Source organism: Balaenoptera acutorostrata, chromosome 10 (genome assembly GCF_949987535.1).
Source record: "Balaenoptera acutorostrata chromosome 10, mBalAcu1.1, whole genome shotgun sequence".
Taxonomy (NCBI): domain Eukaryota; kingdom Metazoa; phylum Chordata; class Mammalia; order Artiodactyla; family Balaenopteridae; genus Balaenoptera; species Balaenoptera acutorostrata.
This window is the reverse complement of record NC_080073.1, coordinates 36,723,759-36,743,305: the sequence shown is the minus strand read 5'-3', so window position 1 is coordinate 36,743,305 and position 19,547 is coordinate 36,723,759. Positions and strand designations below refer to the sequence as shown.

Genomic DNA, 19,547 nt, shown 5'->3' with positions numbered 1-19,547 from the left:
TCTGACAGATTTATTAAAACATGAAACATTATTTATTGAATATTATGAATTTTAACTCTGCAGAATATTTCCAAGCAAATTTCTTATATTGTTTTATTAGGCATCTTGGTTTTTAGAAAACTATTTTACTTAGGTATGAGACTACCTAGCCAAGGATGTCTCGTTTTACACTTTGCAGTTTAGAAATTATCTCATGTCTTTTTTTTAAAAATTAATTAATTAATTTATTTATTTTTGGCTGCATTGGGTCTTCGTTGCTGTGTGCGGGCTTTCTCCAGTTGCGGTGAGCGGGGGCTACTCTTTGTTGCGGTGCGCGTGCTTCTCATTGCGGTGGCTTCTCTTGTTGTGGAGCATGGGCTCTAGGCACGCAGGCTTCAGTAGTTGTGGCTCGCGGGCTCAGCAGTTGTGGCTCACGGGCTCTGGAGCACAGGCTCAGTAGTTGTGGCGCACGGGCTTAGCTGCACTGCAGCATGTGGGATGTTCCCAGATCAGCGCTCGAACCCGTGTCCCCTGCATTGGCAGGCGGATTCTTAACCACTGTGCCACCGGGGAAGTCCTAGAAATTATCTAATTTCTAACAATTACTTCACAAAACAGCTGCACAAGATAACATAATTGCTAGAATGGGAACATAAAAGTTGTACGAACATCTAAAAGATCTGATCATTAATATTTAATAGTTACTCCAATATTAACAAAAATTCCTAAAAAGGTAAATGTGAAGAAAGGGAAAATCACCTACTACTCTTAAAGGAATCAAATGATCAAATTTGGCGTAGAAATGAAAAATGAACAGAAACTTCCAAATTTCTTTCCAGAAACTAGGCAAGTTATTTTAGTAAGTACTGAAAATATGCTGAGCCTGCTGAACTAAATGAATAAACTTGATAGGTTAATAGAAACATGTCTTCCAATATTATTTTTCTTTTTTAAAAATTGAGGTGAAATAATTTTTAATTTACCCAAATCCACCTATGCTATGCCCAAATGCCTGAAAAATAATTGAAAAAATTCAGAATATACTTAAGAAGATGGCATAGATATTTATGACAAAACTAAGCTTTGAAACTCAGCAAAAAAACATTTTCAGTGTGTAATGTCAATATACAAAGACGCTCCAAACCCTTCTACTAAATATACAATTTAAGGCATACCTCAGGTTTGGTTCCAGATCACCACAATAAAGTGAGTCGCATGAATTTTTTGGTTATGTTTACACTATACTGTAGTCTATTAAGTATGCAATATAGCATCATGTCTAAAAGAACAATGTACGTACCTTAATTAAAAAAGACTACACTGCTAAAAAAATATTAACCATCATCTGAGCCCTCAGCAAGTCGTAATCTTTTTATAATGGTAACATCAAAGATTGTTGATCTCAGATCACCAAAACAAATATAGTAATAATGAAAAAGTTTGAAATATTGTGAAAATTACCAAAATGTGACATAGAAACACGAAGTGAGCACATGCTATTGTAAAAATGGTGCCGACAGACTTGCTTGACACATTGCCACAAACCTTCAATTTGTAAAAAATGCAGTATCTGAGAAGAGTAACGAAGCAAAGTGCAATAAAACAATGTATGCCTGTATAAGAATAATGGATGTTTATCCTATGATATAATAGGTCCATAGCAGCGAGAGGACTTTGATAAAGCATGGATTTCGAAAGGCTTCTTGAGAAGGACTCTCCTTACCTGCTAGGGTCTGGTCCCACTTGCTAATGCTGTTGGACTCAGCACTGAGTCCTTCAATATATTTTAGGTAGGCCTCTGAGTGGAGAAGCCGTTGAGTCTTCGGTGGGGGAGCCACAAACATGGGTGTTGTTGGCTGCTGTATGACAGGGGGGCCGGGTGGATGTGGGCCAGGATATGGAGGTGGTGCCTGCTGCCCTGGAGGCCCCAAAACACCTACCTGAAAGAGCACAGACACATGGTGAGGGAAAAAAAATACTCAGTGCATGCTCTGAGAAAGAGGGTAACTTGAATTCTGTTGAGTCCTAGAAGATCCAACTTGGAGGCTCACCTGCTGTCCATATGGACTTCCACCTGCTGCTGGAGTCCCTACCATAGGGGCCACTCCTTGGTTCATCACACCTATAATTCAGAATTACAGGCACAATTAGAGGCTCTGGGTTGAGAAGAATGAAAAATTACTGTCTGATAAGAAAGGCCATTTATAATGCAAGCCTATGATCTCTGCCCTGAGTCTTCGTGGATAGGAACCCTAAGCACCCAAAACAGGATGTAGCATTCATATAGAAAATTCATGTTCTTTTGTTTTCTAGGTACTTTAAATACAAAGCTAGGACAATTTGTCAGATGTACATTAATTATTCATGGCTTAGAAATAATTTGAACCCTGCATAAAATTCTAGTATTTCCCTAGGTAAGCTACAGTCAGAATACAACTATATTTTCAAGGTATTTTTCTTTTGACAACACAGTTTCCTGCAACTGAAGCCCGTGTTTAATTTCAGCAGTAATGGCATTGCAACCAGGCTCAGCTGTATGCAATGTGTTAGGACAGCAGGGACATAAGGGAAGAGGTTTGTGCAAGCGCACATTAAATGATCTTTGTGGAGGCTGGAGGCACATTCTTGCTGTCCTCTCACAGGCCACCAGCACCTCTGGTTCTAACTGGAGTCACTAATGTTGGCAGAGAGGGGCCATTGCCATTTGATAGACCAGCACTTTGAAAAGGGATCATCTGGAAACAGAGGAGCCTTGGTGCTATCACTTCAAATGCAAAATGACAAAGGGAAAGAGAAAGATTCCATGGTCCTACTATATTTGGACTTTGTATAAACTTCCCTTGGTGACTCCTCACAAGCAATTTCTGTCACACAAGCAAGTTCTGTCTCATAGGTCCTAGTTGATAATAACATGATGTCTTAAATTTAGCGTCTGGGGCTATTTTAATCTCAGGACCATCCATTTCCTAGTCTCATAAAACAGAGCAATAGGTAAGGGACCCAGTTCATTAAAAACTAACAAACTACAATCAAAACCCTGGTGAGCTACTGCTTAAACCTTAAACAAGTCCAGCTGGCTGCACAGAAGAATCAACAGGAGCTAACTTCATATTCTATAGTTTCTCTGGATTCAAAATGTTGGTATTTTAACCAGGCAGAACCAACCCACTATTCTAAGGTTCAGAATTGCTAAATACCACTTCCAAGAAGTATTAGATGTTTGTAAGAGAGAAAATACTAAGTGAAAACAAGCTTTCTGTTTACAAAGCAGGGATTTTTATATTCCAAGAACCCAGAAGGGTACTTGAATCATAAGAATAGGATCTTAGTGATCATTTGTGAGTGAGTGAAGAGGTTGCGGTGGGTAAGTTGCTGCTCCAGCAACATATTATTAACCCCTGTCCCCCTAGGACACTCACCCACCTTAGATTTCACAACACAGTGGGCCTCCATGAGGTGCCTGTGTCAATCTCTGCAGGGCAGCACAAACAAATCAGCAACCAACCCCCCTATGTGTCCTCTGTTTACAAATGCCATGCCAGGGGGCAGCTGGTGAGAATGCGGGCTGAGTCACCAGAGGAGCTCACTGAATCTCCCTCTCCTCAAAGCCTGATCAGACGTGTGTGTGTAGACACTAAGAGGGGTTCTTCCCTGTCTCCTTATCATCAGGTGTGTTGTGCTTCCTTCAAATGCATTTAGAATCTGAAAAAGGGGCAAAGGGAGACATCTGCCTCCCAATACCCACCAAAAGACCAGTTACCTAGAGGGTACTGGCCTTCGGTATGACTCCCGCTGAGTAGCACACGCACCTGGGAGTTAACTCCAGCTTAGTCTCACTGCTCAGTCAGATACTCTTGCCAAGGGGAGAGGGCACAGAATTAAGGACAACTCCACCTGCCACAGGAGCACACCCATTTTATGACTGACACTTGCTGCAACAGCAACTCACACACAGTCCACCACTTCCATAATGAAGCATCCACGCCCACGAACATTTCCTCCTCTGGGTGTGTCTGGATCAAACACTTCTGTGGAGTTATGGCCATTCTCTAAGCAACACTCACATCACAAAGAGTGTTACTGGAGACTCTAGGCCAAGCCATCAGGTTCGCTCACCTTACACACTGCTGGGCACACCCTCTGAAGCTTTGTTTGGAACTCTTTATAGCCACGGGATCGGTAGATCCAATGCTGTTGTAAGCAAATCTAAGGGTTTCTACATTTTGTCATCCGGGCCAGGCCTTTAGCTAATATTTTGGACAATGGATCAAATGCTATTCCAAGTCATCTTAAGGTCACATTCCCTCCAAATAGATACCTAAGGGTCAGTTTTTTTTGCATATGATGGCAATTAATATGGGAACTTGTGATTTTCCTTTCATAATAATCTTTCAAATTTGCTAATTAATTGTAAAGGAAAACTACCTATTTCTGGGCTCCATTTATATGTTTCTATATGACATAACTTCTGAGCTTCTGTTGACAAACAAACCAGTGTCTCCAGGTAGCAGGGTGGGCTATGCTGTTCTTTAAATGTTATGTCATGCTTCTTCGGGGACTCAGATATAGAAAACTCGTTCAGGGCAAATTCGCTCTCTCCCTCCTTTCTGTTCCTAGAAGGACTGACTGAAGATTTCTAAAGAGTTCTACATTAGCGACTCTATAATTCCCTTAGAGGGGAGGGGCTGTTTGAAAAGCAAAAGATGGAGCAGGGACTCTACACAGAACACCCTTCGAGATAAGAATTGAACCAGAAGAAGAAATGTACTCAGGAGCAAAAAACTGCTTTTTATATCAACTGGCAATTTGGGAAACCTCATTCACTGATAAAGAGAGCACAGCATGACCTCCTAGGCTGTGTTTGGCTTTCTGAGCATGTGTCAAATTGTTTGAGTGATTTTAGAGTACACCTCCTGCCCCTTGATCTGCTGAGTCTAGTTTCTGTCATGTGTCCTGTGCTGCTGCTAGGCAGCCAGGTGCTCAAGGGCACAGGTGCTGAGCCACCTGCTCAACACACAGGACAGGTCCTGCTGCTGACATCCCTGGGATTCTCAGTGAGGGAAGGCCTGCCCACATGGGCAGCAGGTACCTCCTGGAACAAATGGCTGAAGGAGGAAAAAGAGAATATGAAGATGAGATTAATGAGTGAATGAGGATGAAGTTCTTACCCGGTGGTGGTATGCCCGGGAGGCCGGGCACACCTGGCGGAAGATGGTGGGGTGGAGGCCCCCCGGGGTGAAGTGGCTGCATGCTGCCCATGCTAACAAGGCCATCAACTGGGCCCTGCAAAGGTGGAAGGCCTGGCGGATAGCCACCCATCATGCCTTGAAGGACACAACAAATTTCAGACATGCATCATTAACATGCAACATGAACTAAGTAATAACAACCCCCCCCCCATGCACTACTAATGAATAAAGCACCCTTAGTACTGCATGATATAACGGCAATTAGTGCAATTATTTTGTGCAATAATGAACAAAATATAAAGTTACAAATATGAAATACATTTCTGGATGAATTAGTACTTAGTACATTATTATTTGTAGTTATTTCCCTGTGATAAATATGCTGCATGTTTTCAGTTAAATAATAATAAAGAGGAGTTCCAGTAACAGCCTTCCCAAGGTCTTGATTATTGCAAGGTGTTCAAACAGAGACCCGTTCTGCCTACTGCGATTCTACTGAACAGTATAAACCCCATCATTCCACTATGCCCACACTCATATGCCTATCACGGGTACACATGAGGGGAAACTGGAATGGAGGAGAATGAGGCGCACAGCCCTGATCACAAAGCATGGTTCTCCAGCATGGGGGAGGCGGCAAGAATTTTTCAAGACTTCTATGTCCATTCCTCCTCCCTTTTAGCCCCACCACTGCTGGTAAGAATGGATCATGCTTGAGCTTGAGCTGGGGAACAGCTAAGAGTCATCACAATGAATGATGTTTCATCTTTAGATCTCAAAACATGATAAAATAAAGATAAAACCTAACTCCCCACCCCCACCCTGGCTGCCAGCCAACCTAAGCCCAGTTCACTCAGTAGCCTGCACGCAGATCTTAGGAGGAATGGCTGGAGAATCAGGCTCTGTTGACATGAGAAAAGGCCAATTGTCATCATTGTCCCCAAGCGCACAAATGTCCTCACAAAGACCTTCAGTTAACAGGGAACATTTTAAATGAGGTAGAGAATTTCTGTGAACAGAGGTTTTTATTCCTTTATTTTCAAAGTGCATCTTCACAACACAAAATACTTTCTGCTGGCTAGGGAAGAATTTCAAAAAAGTATTTTTGGCAAAAAGAGTGAAAGGAAGAAGATAATTTCAAAATGTCAAAGATTCACCTATCAAAAGAACTTTAAAGCCATATGACATTTTTTTAAGCAAGAAAAACAACCTGATTTTTCTGGGATTTGAAATGATCACAATGAACAAAACACAAGGCTCCCCGCGAAATGCAATCACCTTTGGTCACAGCTTCTTGCACAAAGGGAGGGGTTGAGGAATTGGTGTGAAACCTCCTTTTTATATAATACTCTTTGTAGAGGGGTTCTGGAAACAGTGGAAGACTCCCGGTTCTAAGAATTTTACTCTTTGACTTTCCCTGAAGAATTGTTTGAAAGGTATTTATTTATAAAAGTTTAGTCTTTTGAAGCTATAAAATTACTGAAAGTTCTGAGATTGATTCAGCTTGCCTCATTGGTCATATCTAAGCTAAGAAACTTACAATTACACAAACCAATAAAACAAATTTTAAATAATAATACCTCTGTACATAAAACAGGATTATCAGTTTCATTTTCTTAAAATGAGAGTTCAGAGAGTAAAACTACTTTTGAACAGACACCATCATCTTAAACATGAGGAGATCCAATGCTACCAAACTGTCTTTTAACCATACCACCAGACAGAGCTTTTAAGGATAAGTAGGTGGGAATTCAAGAATGTTAGGAGGCTTTGCTTTCAATTACAAAAGCCCATCTGAACGCAGCCTTCACGGGCTGTGGTTGAAGAAATTATTAAGAATAGAAAGACATGACACTTGTCTTCATTAAACTGTACTTTGGCATTTATTATCCCAGTCACATGTGTTCAAATGAGCTTCAATGCTTGTAAGCAAAGCTGGTCTCAGACAGCAACAAGGCTAAGACTTAGGCCCTATGCAACCTGTAAACCCATAAGAAATCACCCTCTTAAGCTGCAAAGTCCCCACTGTGGACCAAAGACTGGTTACTGTAGAGAATGCTTGCCCTGCACTCCCACAGCCCAGAAGTCTGGGCAGCAAAAGCTTTAATAATGGAGCAGGGGCTTTCTGGAAGGGGGCCATCCTCCTCACCCATCAGAGCTCTGTGATGTTATTCCCCAACAGGGAGCTAAAATGCTGCAGCTGCTGTTTTTCAATGTTTTTAGCTGTTTGAATTCGTTTTGTTAATGTGTCCCTGGGCTTTTTAGTCAAGGGCACGGTGCTATAATATCACACATCAAATAGAACAAAAGACAATGTCAATGAGGGAATTCTAACTTTCAAAGTCCCCATGTTCAAGGTCTGATTTCTAAAAACCTCTGGCACCCCATTAACCAAAATGGGCCATGGAATAGAGCAGGCGATTATGAGATTTGTTAGATCAACATCAGTTACACTGAAAGTACTGAAAGCCATGATTCAGATGTGCTTTGGCGAGTGCAACTGCTGAGTTCAGCGATAGTGCATTTGAGAACTTGCCATCACAAAAGGTAGGAGCAACAATGGAAAAGTTATCCTATGCTACTCTGCCTTAAAAAGCAAAAAACAAAAAAACAAAAAAACCCAAAAAGCGAAAACAAAAACAGCATCCCAATGAGCCTGTCTTGAGCAACACTATCTTGGACTCCCTGCAAAAAGAGGTCAGACTGCTTGCTTAAGAAGAAACACAGCTTGAATGGACCTCACCAGGCTTAGAAAGATCACGAAGGAGGGACCCGAGAAGTGGTCTGCAGGCTTCTCACTGGAGACACGTCAGACAAGAATATTCAAGAACAGCCAAATTTGCTATGGCTACCAGAACCAGAGACAACACACACAAGCAAACCACATTCATCTTTTCTTTTCTTTTTTTAAAAATATGTGACTGGGATACTAACAGAAAATGCAGTTTAATGTAATTAAATAGAAAAGCATTACAGAGTGGGCACAATGAATTGATTAAGGACTTTGTATTCTACTTAGCAGTCATGCACATTGGTGACCAAGAAAGGATTTACAATTCATTGTCAAAAATCCTTTTAAATGGTCAGTCTTTTAAGGATGGCTGCAGCAGAACAAGGCAAACTGAATACTGGAATGAGATGGGAAAATCATCACCACCTAAAGACTAGTTTTGTGTTTTCTGTTGGGAGTCCCTCCAGAACAGAATTCAGGGTCTGTTTATATTTTCTGCTGTAGAACTCTATCAAGAGCAGTCTGCGGTGGAGAATATCGCCAGACCATGCCCACAGCCAGGGAAGAGCTGCTCCCTACCAATTCCCAGGGTTGGGCCCAGGGCCCATTTCTGGGGCAGAGGGGAGGCATTGCCCATAAGGGAAAGGCGATATAAGGACAACATGGATGACTTCAAACTTGGAATCTGTCATGAGAAAAGCCTAGAGACTGTGGCTTACTCCTTGTTGGAGGAAAAAAAAAAATGAAGGAATTTCTTAAAGTGGAAAAAAATGGTCTTAGCTCCTGTTTTTACCTGCAACAGGTGTCAACTGCTGATTGAGCATCCCCATTGGTGTTGGTGGTGGCACCACCCCCATGAGAGCCCCCACAGGGGTGCCTGCTCGGGGAGAAGCACTCGGCTGCTGTTGCTGTGCTGCTCGCTCTCTCTCCTGCTGCTCAGCAACTTTAGCTGCCCGCTCTGTAAAGGCATTTCAGATTTTCAATTCTGTTTTTAACCCAGGAATTCAAAATACCATCCATTGCATTCAACAGGACTAGTAAAAACACAGGCAACAGTTCTGTCTCAATGGAAGGAACAGTAGATGACTAGTCTCAACACAGGAGGAGTCGGGCCGATTTCACTTGGTAACCTAGAGTCCAGCTTTCCTATCCCATCTTGAGAACTGGTCTGCAAAGATTTCAAGAATGTTAAGACTGCAACACACATTCAGAAAGCACAGATTTTATTTAAAAACGTCACCAGCATAACCAACGTGGTTAATCTCACAAGGCACCCTGAAGATGAGAAGCGCTACCATTATTCTAGTATTAATAGCATTACAAATTATTTATAATTTCAACATGAAGCAATTCCATGGCCCATTGTAATTTTTGGCACAACTGTTACTTACTATATTTTCCTGATTCCTGGCACCCAATTTTACTAAGATTTGAGGACTCTTGTCATTAGTGTCATGAGGTTTAGCAGCTGAAGAAAATTAACTCTGTAAGGGAAAAGTAGCTTACTGCCTCCTCCACAAGGTTTTAGGGAAAATAAACGCTAATTTGTACATTCTAATGAAGCAAAGAGGTCATGTTTAATAAACCCCAAGGGAAAAAAATGCATGATACTCCAGGCTACAGTCATCAGAAGCAGGGAATAATATATATACACATATGAAGCAATGGACAATGTACTGACAGAACCAGGTTTCCTGAAGCTGAGTTCAATACTGACCATAAATCATACTAAATCAGCAAAAGTTCCAGAATTCATACTTATTTCATCCAAATGCAATAGGAGCATTAGCTTGTGCCAGTTCTGGGCTGTGGAACATCCCTGCTACACCCCTCACTCCTTTGAGCTACTCTTTCTGCTTCTCCATAGCCAGTAGCCCCAACAATCACATTCCCAGTCTTTTTGGGAGCTAGCAGGCTGGACCCTTACTAGAGAACTCTAGAAATGTGCATTCCCAAAGCTCCCACAATACAGGGTTTATTTTGCTTCACCGTTCATAAACAGGAACTCCTCTCCACTCTTCACATGGGCAAACTGAGACTGGAGACAGGTAGTGACCTGTCCAAGGATACAGAGAGAACCAGCAACCTGCGGCCCTGATTCCTGGTATCAAACTCCAACTGCCACACATTAATCCTTCAACAAGGAATTCAAAAGGCTACTGCTGGCTGATCTAAGGAAGGGGAAAACAGCTCAAGGTCACATGGCTTTAAAGAGCATCAAGAAGCAACAGCTCCAGTCCTCCTTTGGGTGAGAATGTGAAAGTCAACCAAGTCAAAGTTTCCTCGGCTGCGACAGTGTTACCTGCAGAGACTTGTCATCACTCACTACACTGTCCCAGTTTACAGATCCTCTGTACAATGAGCATGAGGGACAAAGGCCATTTTAACAACCTATTTCCTTGAACTAGCAGTAAAAAAAACACTGATGACCTAGACTCCCACATTAAGTTCTCATATTTTCATTACACAAGTGACACAGTAAAATGGGAGAGCAAAAAAATGAAGTTGAAAAAAGAAAATTTCAGGCCTGTGGATGGAATATTGGACTGGCTACCTGTTAGTTCTTTTGGGGCTGTCTTAGAAAAGAGAATTATTAAATGAAGTCAGCCAAACTCCAAACTTTGGGTTTTGAATTCAATGGGTCTGAACACCAAAAGTTCAGATTTTGTGTCTCAGGCAGACACTGCTGAGTCATATAGCTCCTCTCACTAAGTTCTCACTGAATTTCAGATTCTCCTTTGAATTTGGAAGAATTTCCCAGAAGCCATCATTTCTCCTTCTCTTCAGTTCTGCTCCAGCATTTTTACTTTTACATCATCTCCAGACACATTCCTCGCTCTTGTTCACACTCTGAATAACTAGCCATGCAGTACTGGCTTCATTTGTCCTGGACCAGGCTTTACAGCCATGTGAGCTTCATTTCTAACACTTCTCCAACTGAGTGATATATCTGGTCTTAACTTCCACTAAGGTTAGAAATACCAAAGCTCTCCAAAGTTCTAGGTTCTTATAGAACTGACTATGGTTTCTCAAAGAATGTTCTGTGAAATATTAGTTCTTCGGGATATTAGCAGATATTACATGAATACCTGATCAAGTTTCAGAAAATGCCAGGTGAACAAAATAGGTTATTTACTATAGGTTTAAAGACTTTCATATGGCAATATGCACTGTTAAGTTTCCAAGAGAGAAAGCTTTTGGAGTGCTTCTCAAACTGGTTTTGCCACAAATGTTTTCTGAATGAACATCTTGTAGGACTAGGGTTCTGCACAAGATCCATGGGGAAGCCTGTCAGATAATTTTATAATAATAAATCAACTGTAATAAATGAAAGGAGTAAACTAGTTTTTTTAAAAAAGGAGTTTCTTTGGAAACTCCATAAACTGTAATAAAGGAGGCAGCCTTGATAATTAATTTGTTTATGCTTGCTGGATTTGGACCTGGCCAAGAAGAGTAATGGTGATCACTATGGTCAATCGAGAGAGGGCTTTAAACTGGCAAAATGAAGCATTATATACAGTTCCAAATGGAAAAAAGTACAGCTCTAAGGGCAACAGTCCTGCCTAATCTAATGTTTATTACTCATTTCTTTATTAAAGTCATGCCTGATATTAAAAAACAAAAAACCAAAAATCTCTCTTAAGTAGTTGTCCTTAATGGCTAAGAACCACCAAATCCTTGAATGATAGCTCATAGCCCCAAATGATTTAATTATAGAGTAAAAGGAAAATGAAGGCAGTTGAGCTTTATCAAAGAGAACCCAAGTACCTTAAAAGTAGCTATGAATGCAGCACAGGCCAGGACTGGCCTAGGAAACCAAGCGCTTCAGCCAAGCCTCAGCCTGGAGTTTATACATATGGCTTATCGAGAGCCGTAACAGAAGATCACTGATTTTGAAAGCCCCGTTTCAGATGAATTTTAACCAAAATTATATTTAACATCCTTGTACAATCATTCCCCAGCTCAACATATGTGTGCTTACAGGACTTAATGAAAGAAAAAAAATCATGCAATTTTTAATAGCTAAATATTTGTTTGAGAAATTTGGGGGTAAAAAAAAAAAAAACCACACCAGGATCAGAGGCCAAGTCAGAGGCAGCACTTCCTCAGTCAGGACAAGGCTGACACTTAAACTGCTGGATGGGAGCCATTTGAGACAGTCCCCAACACAAAGTTCACGTGCAAGTGGTAAGAACAAGAGATTCAACCTGTCTATGCACGTGCATTGCTGAAAACACCCCCTTGCTTAGAAAGCTCAGACAGTTGTGCCTACGCTCTATTTACCTTCATATTCTGCTTTCTTGGCTGTCTCAAGGTTTCTCCATTCTGTCCCCACCAGTCGGCTGAGCTCCCCAAAAGAGTAGTCTGGGTGCTGGGCCTTAATCACAGCTCTCATCTCACTGCTGAACAGGATGTAGCCACTCATGTTGATTTTCCGTTTGGAGCCTTCCTTCTTTGCACTGCCTTTGGCAGACTTTGGGGTAGACTGTAAGACAGAAAGCTCTTATAGTGCATCAGAACATTGCATCTGGTCAATTGCTAAAGGATTCTGGAAGCCAGGAACATGCGACTCAACAGCTACTGTTTTGTAGACATGTTCAGTTTCTAGCTGGCCATTCTCGTGTTCAAAACACAGCTCTTCCTTGCCTCTTACCATATAAGAAAAATGAAAGTTTCACTGAATTCCATGACTGCAATCTATAATAGTGACCTCACAATCAAGTCTTCAGAAAACTCTAAATGAAAAAAAAATACCAATAGGTATCACCTTAACCAAAAGATGAGGTCCTAAAGAAAGAGAGACTAAAAAGATACAAGCAATAAAAGATAGAGTAACAGAATGATGCAGTTCCTTATTGCTTTCCTTCAATACAAGGCAAGAAGAGCTTTCTAACTAAACCTGCCACTAAAACCAGCTGTCTATGAAATTTAAAAAAAAAGATATTAAATTTTAAGTTATTAGTGGCATCGAGAAAAAAAAAAAACCTGTTCCTTCCTGTAGCGTTCTAGGTTGAAGCTCCCACAATATAGGGGCTGAATGTCTCCTCCCTTTTGGGTTTGAATTTGCTGCAAACCAGAGCTGGAAATAAGACAAGTAACAGGAACTTGTCACCTTCACCTGTGGGGGTGTGTAGGGCATGAGATCCAGCTCACTGGCCAGGGGAGTCTGAAGTTGAGGTAGAGAAGGAGGCTCAATGACCTCACTATCCTCTTCTCCCATCTCTTCAATATCATCATCTCCACCTTCTAACTCAGCAAATTTAGCTTCTAGCAACTGGATCTTCTTTTCCAATAAAGGTGAGGGCTCCTTCTGAGGAACAGTCGGTTTTCTAAAAGAAGTGACATAAAAACAAATAAATAAAATGAAATCACCTAACACTACTCCAGGATTGATCAGAAAGCAATGTTCTGCCTTAATATCTAGAAGCAACGTCCTGCAATCTGCAATGTCTACTCTAAGTCAGCAAGGGAAAGAATTAAAACGTATATTTATAGTCACACCTACTTACAGATGTTTGTTTTTAAGGGATTCTGCTGAATACCCACAAAAGCACTGGGTGCAAAGTTGAGATCTAGTTGCCAATATATAGTGAAAAGAATTTTCGTAGTCTACAGAACTGTGCAACCTGTTAATAGACAGGCTATGAACCAGAACCAAAGGCTTCTGCCTCCATATTACAATTATTGAAGTCAACGCCAAGAGGACTGTTATAGCAGTTATCACATCTCAGCAGATTATGAGGATTTTCCTTTAATATTTAATTGAATGAATTAATATTTTCTATTTGAAATGTCGACTGCTCTGGTTTAAGACCTAATAAAAAATACAACGAAAAAACCCACCCTGGACTACGCTATTTTGATATCAGTTTTACTATTAGGAGCTGAAGTGCTCTTTCTTCCTTAGTTTTTCAAGTTTACCTGAAGTAATATATTTCATCATCTACCACTTTAGCAGAGAGTGAAAACCTCTTCAGTCCCTTGAATTTCTTCATCTGCTTGTCACTTTCATTGTAGCGGCTCTCACAAAGCAGAATGTCATTTTCTGGAATTTCAGTTGGCCTGCAGGAGAGGAAGTCCTTGAATGACAATACAGCACACTTTCCTGAAAGAGAAAATTGGGGAGAAATTAAAGGAGTAAATTGTGGTCATAGCTAACAGTTATTTTAAATTTGTGTTATTTTTGAATTAATATATTCACATGATTCAAGTTAGAAGACTTAAAGGGTATACACAGGTGTTAAGAATAGATATGTAGGTCAATGGAATAGAATTAAAAGTCTAAAAATAAACCCATACAACTGAGTTTTTACAGGTAACTGATTTTCAACAAGGGTGCCAAGACAATTCAATGGGGAAAGAATAGTCTTTTTAACAAGTAGTGCTGGAAAAACTGGATTTCCACATGCAAAAGACTGGAGCTGGAAGCCTACCATATACCATATACACAAATTAATTCAAAATGGATCAAAGACCTTAATGTAAGAGCTACAACTATAAAACTCTTAGAAGAAAAACATAGGTGTAAATCTTTGTGACCCTCTATTAGGCGATGGTTTCATAAATGTGACATCAAAATCACAAGCAACCAAAGAAAATAAAGATAAACTGGACTTCACCAAAATTAAAAACTTCTGTTTTTCAAAGGACACAAAGTGAAAAGACAACACATAGAACAGCAGAATATATTTGCAAATTATATCTCTAGTAAGAGTCTAATATCCAGAATATATAAAGAACTCCTACAACTCAGCAATAACAAGACAACTCAAAAAATAGGCAAAGGATCTGAACAGACATTTCCCCAAAGAAGATACACAGATAGCCAATAAGCTCATGAAAAGATGCTCACATCATTACTCATTAGGGAAATACAAATCAAAACTGAAATGAAATACCACTTCACATTCATTAGGATGGCTATTATAAAGGGAAAAAAGCCAAACAAACAAACAAAACCTCCAGAAAGTAACAAGTGTTGGTAAAGACGTGGAGAAATTGGAACCCTTGTATATCACTGGTGGTAATGTAAAATGGTGCAGCTGCTGTGGAAAACGGTTTGGCAGTTTCTCAAAAAGTTAAACAGAGTTGATCCAGCAATTCTACTTCTAGGTAAATATCCAAAAGAACTGAAAGCAGGGACTCAAACAGATACTCATACACCAATGTTCATAGCAGCATTATAAACAATTGGCCCAAAGGTAGAAACCACCCAAATGTCCATCAACAGATGAATGAATAAACAAAATGTTATATATACATACAATAAAATACTATTCAGCCTTAAAAAGGAATAAAATTCTGATACATGCTACACTATGGATGAACCTTGAGAATTTTTTATTTATGCTAAGTAATATAAGTCAGACACAAAAGGACAAATTTTGCATGATTCCACTTATATAAGGTACCCAGAATAGGCAAAATTCATAGAGAAATAAAGTAAAACAGTGCTTACCAGGGACTGGGAGAGGTGGAAATGGGTAGTTATTGCTTAATGGGTACAGAGTTTCTATTTGGGGTGATGAAAAGTTCTAGATGTGTTCCAGTGATGGTTGTACAATACTGTCAATGGATTTAATGTCACTGAATTGTCCAGTTAAAAATGGTTAAAATATTGCACTTTATGTGCAACATTTATATTTTACCACACATACAAACTTACAAATGGTAGCATATCACTTATATTGTTTTACACCTAAATTTTGCTCCAAAATAATAAATCTTGAGGATCACTGCTGGTATTAATATATTTATTCAACTAGTTCCCCACTGATGGATATTTAGGTTGTTTCCAAATTTTTGCTCTCCTACTGAAGCAAAACAATGTTTACATAAATAATTTAAGACATATATCGGACTTCCCTGGTGGTGCAGCAGTTAGGAATCCGCTTGCCAATGCAGGGGACACGGGTTCGAGCCCTGGTCCAGGAAGATCCCACATGCCGCAGAGCAACTAAGCCTGTGCACCACAACTACTGAGCCTGTGCTCTAGAGCCCACGAGCCACAACTACTGAAGCCCAAGTGCCTAGAGCCTGTGCTCCGCAACAAGAGAAGTCACCGCAATGAGAAGCCCGCGCACCACAACAAAGAGTAGCCCCCACTTGATGCAACTCGAGAAAGACCGCACGCAGCAACGAAGACCCAACCCGGCCCCCCTCCCAAAAAAGACACATATCAATTTGCACATGGATGAATACATTTGAGGAATAAATTTCTAGAAGTACAAAACCTGGGTCAAAGGGTATGTACACTTTAATTTTTATAGGTATTATCAAATTACCTTCCATAGAGGTTATGCTAATTCATAAACCCACCACAAAGTGGGCAAATGCCACTTCCCTGTATTCTTATCAACTAGTAAACATATGACTTTTTGACAATTTGATAGGTAATTTTAAAAAAAGCAGCATTTGGGTAATTTTAATTTGCATTTCTCTACTGGCTGAAGTTCATATTTTCTTTTAAGAACCACTGATAAACTTCTCTCTGCTCTCTCTTAATCTTTGCCCATTTTCCTATTGGATGTTGATCTTTTTTACTAATTGTTTATAGGAGCTCTTCATATATGAGGGAAATTTGATCTTTTTCTAGGATATACATTGTAAATATCTTCCCAAAGTTGTTATCTGTCTTTACTTCTGCCAAACATTTTAAACTTTTATATAGTTGAATTTATCCATCTTTCTTATATGAGTTCTGGGTTTTATGTCAAAGGTTATAAAAATTTCTTTCCCATCACTTCTTTTGGTATCTTTGCTACTTCATTTTAGGTTCATTTACGCCTGTGATTTATCTGGGAATTTATTTTGAAGTTGACACAAGAGATGGATACAATTTTACTTTTTCCAAATGGCTACTTAATTTCCAAATACTACTTAGAGAAAAATCCACCTTTTCCCACTTACCTGGGATGCCACTTTTATCACAAATTAAATTATATTTGAGTCTACTGCTAAAGTTTCTATTCTGTTCAAATAATCTGTTTATTCATATATCATATAAATAATTTAAATTATTATAGTGTTAGGATGTTTTAGTATCTGTAAGGATAGACACTCTCCCCTTCACCATGCTTTTCAGAATTTTCCTGATTTTTGTTTCTTTTGTTACATGATGTTAAAAAATCAGTTTATTTAGTCCCAACTTTCTCACAGAAAATTCCCATTGGTATGTCTATTGGGATCACATTAAAGATTAATTTAGGGAGAATGAACATCTCTATGATGTAGAAAATTCTTATTCAAGCACATGGTATGCTTTGCAATTTGTTCAAGCATTCCATTGAATGACTGATTGATTGATCGGGTGTGTTGGGTCTTTGTTGCTGCACACGGGCTTCCTCTAGTTGCAGCGAGCAGGGGCTACTCTACGTTGCAGTGCGCAGGCTTCTCATTGCGGTGGCTTCTCTTTTTGTGGAGCACGGGATCTAGGTGCACAGGCTTCAGTAGTTGTGGCTCACGGGCTCTAGAACGCAGGCTCAGTATTTGTGGTGCATGGGTTTAGTTGCTCTGCAGCATGTGGGATCTTCCCGGACCAGGGCTTGAACCTGTGCCCCCTGCACTGGCAGGCGGATTCTTAACCACTGTGCTACCAGGGAAGTCCAAGCATTCCCTTTTAAATGCATTAAAAGTAGCACTAAAAAACTTTCTTTATACAACTGTGGCAATACCTTGTTAAATTTATCCTAAGGTAATTCTATTTTTTTATTATTACTTAATCTTCTTTTTTAAAGTGCATTTTACAAAATTAATTAATTAATTAATATTTTGGCTGCCTTGGGTCTTTGTTGCTGCGTGCGGGCTTTCTCTAGTTGCAGCAAGCGGGGGCTACTCTTTGTTGAGGTGCATGGGCTTCTCATTGCGGTGGCGTCTATTGTTAAAGAGCACAGGCTCTAGGCGCGTGGGTTTCAGTAGTTGTGGCACGTGGGGTCAGTAGCTGTGGCTCATGGGCTCTAGAGCACAGGCTCAGTAGTTGTGGCGCACGGGCTTAGCTGCTCCGCGGCATGTGGGATCTTCCCGGACCAGGGCTTGAACCCGTGTCCTGTGCACTGGCAGGCGGATGCAGATTCCTAACCACTGCACCGCCAGGGAAGTCCTATTATTTAATCTTTTAAGGCAATTAGTTTGTTATTAATTTTATATTCAACCATCTTACTTCTCTTATTATGTGCCATGGCTTCTTGGTTGATTCTCTTGAATTTTCATCTCCTTAATTTCCTTATTTGAAATGTCTGTTTCTTACTTCTATCTGCACTGGCTAGTACCTTCAGAACAATGTTAAACATGAGTGACAAGGACATTCCTATTTTGCTCTTGACCTTAACAGGAGTGTTCATAGCTAACAACTTACTAAACGTTTACAAGCAAAACATGTAAAAACACGTTAGAAACACTATAACTTTTTTTTTTTGGCCGCACTGTGTGGCTTGCAGGATCTTAGTTCCCTGACCAGGGATCAAACCAGTGTCCCCTGTAGTAGAAGTGTGGAGTCTTAACCGCTGAAGCACCAGGGAAGTCCCCATATTACAAGCTTAAAATAGCTATAATTATTATCACTGCCTTGGATTTACACAGCACTTTACTTACATAATCCAAAGGCTTTTCAATTCAGAGAGGGACAGTTAGTATTTTCCATACTTCATAGAGGAAAAATAGAGATTTGGAAAAGGTAAAAATTCTGCCCACAGCTAAAGAGTAAAAATGATGGTGGCCTTGGAATGGATGTGTTGTCCCTGTCCTGACTTGGGGTTCCACCAGGCCCTCAAAAGATAGGGAAAAGACAAGAGTTTAGGAAGCTTCATTTATTAATGGATAAAAAATTTATAAAAACCTGCTGGATTTCGACTGGAACTGCAATGAATCTATACATCAATTTGGGAAGAACTGACATCTTTATAATACCGAGTCCTTCAGCTATAAACATAACGGATCACTTCATTTATTTAGGTCTTCTTTAATTTCTCTTGATAATTTCCTGACATTTTTTTTTAGCATGTGTATGTGTAAGTCTTATATATCTTTTAAAAGATTTATTCCTAGGTATTTAATGTAAATTGCATATTTAAAAATTTTAGTTTTCTAACTGTTCAGTGATGGTAAATAGAAATACAGATGATGATGATATTTTCACTAAATCTAACAATTTATCTGAACATTTCTTGGATTTTCTTTGTACCTTTGCAAAAACTGATCATTTTATTTTTCCTTTCTAATCCTTAAAAACTTTTTATTTTTCTTGCCTTACTAAGAATAGTTTTTCAATTAAAGAATCATTAAAAAAAATCTACTATGAAGAAAATAGAACTTGCAATAAATTAGGAACTGGCATGTTTGAGGAGCTGAGGTTCCTGGAAATTTTATCACTCAAGTGGCCTAAGGGTAAAAGTACTCTCTGCCAGGTGAGGCCATGTTCATTCCCAAAAGCAACTTCTTGGTGGCCATTTGATTACCATTCAAGTTAGTGAGGACAACTCTTAACAGAAACTGAACAAAGAACATATATATAATAGTTAGGAAAACAGGACTATTTCCTAAGTGAAATAGGCCTACTAGGTCTATATTGTAGAAGATGAAAAAATTACACCTAATTATCCTTAAAACTTTTGTTTCAGAGAGACAAAAATGAGATTTACATTCAACAGTGT

At 39.7% G+C, this 19,547-nt stretch overlaps 1 protein-coding gene across 27 annotated transcripts in view; it reads right to left on the bottom strand.

The window, feature by feature from the left end:
• Positions 1-19,547, bottom strand: part of PBRM1 (polybromo 1) — a 106,737-nt gene that overhangs the window by 2,897 nt on the left and 84,293 nt on the right. For 11 of the 27 annotated variants that reach the window (XM_057555028.1, XM_057555022.1, XM_057555023.1 and 8 more), the window contains 7 exons: positions 13,822-14,005; positions 13,019-13,229; positions 12,184-12,385; positions 8,693-8,857; positions 5,148-5,303; positions 2,031-2,101; positions 1,703-1,919 (listed from right to left, as the gene is read on the bottom strand). In XM_057555028.1, the coding sequence (XP_057411011.1) occupies positions 1,703-1,919; positions 2,031-2,101; positions 5,148-5,303; positions 8,693-8,857; positions 12,184-12,385; positions 13,019-13,229; positions 13,822-14,005 (1,206 nt within the window). The remainder of the gene's footprint in view (positions 1-1,702; positions 1,920-2,030; positions 2,102-5,147; positions 5,304-8,692; positions 8,858-12,183; positions 12,386-13,018; positions 13,230-13,821; positions 14,006-19,547) is intronic. The other 16 variants (XM_057555040.1, XM_057555041.1, XM_057555045.1 and 13 more) reach the window with 3 other exon arrangements.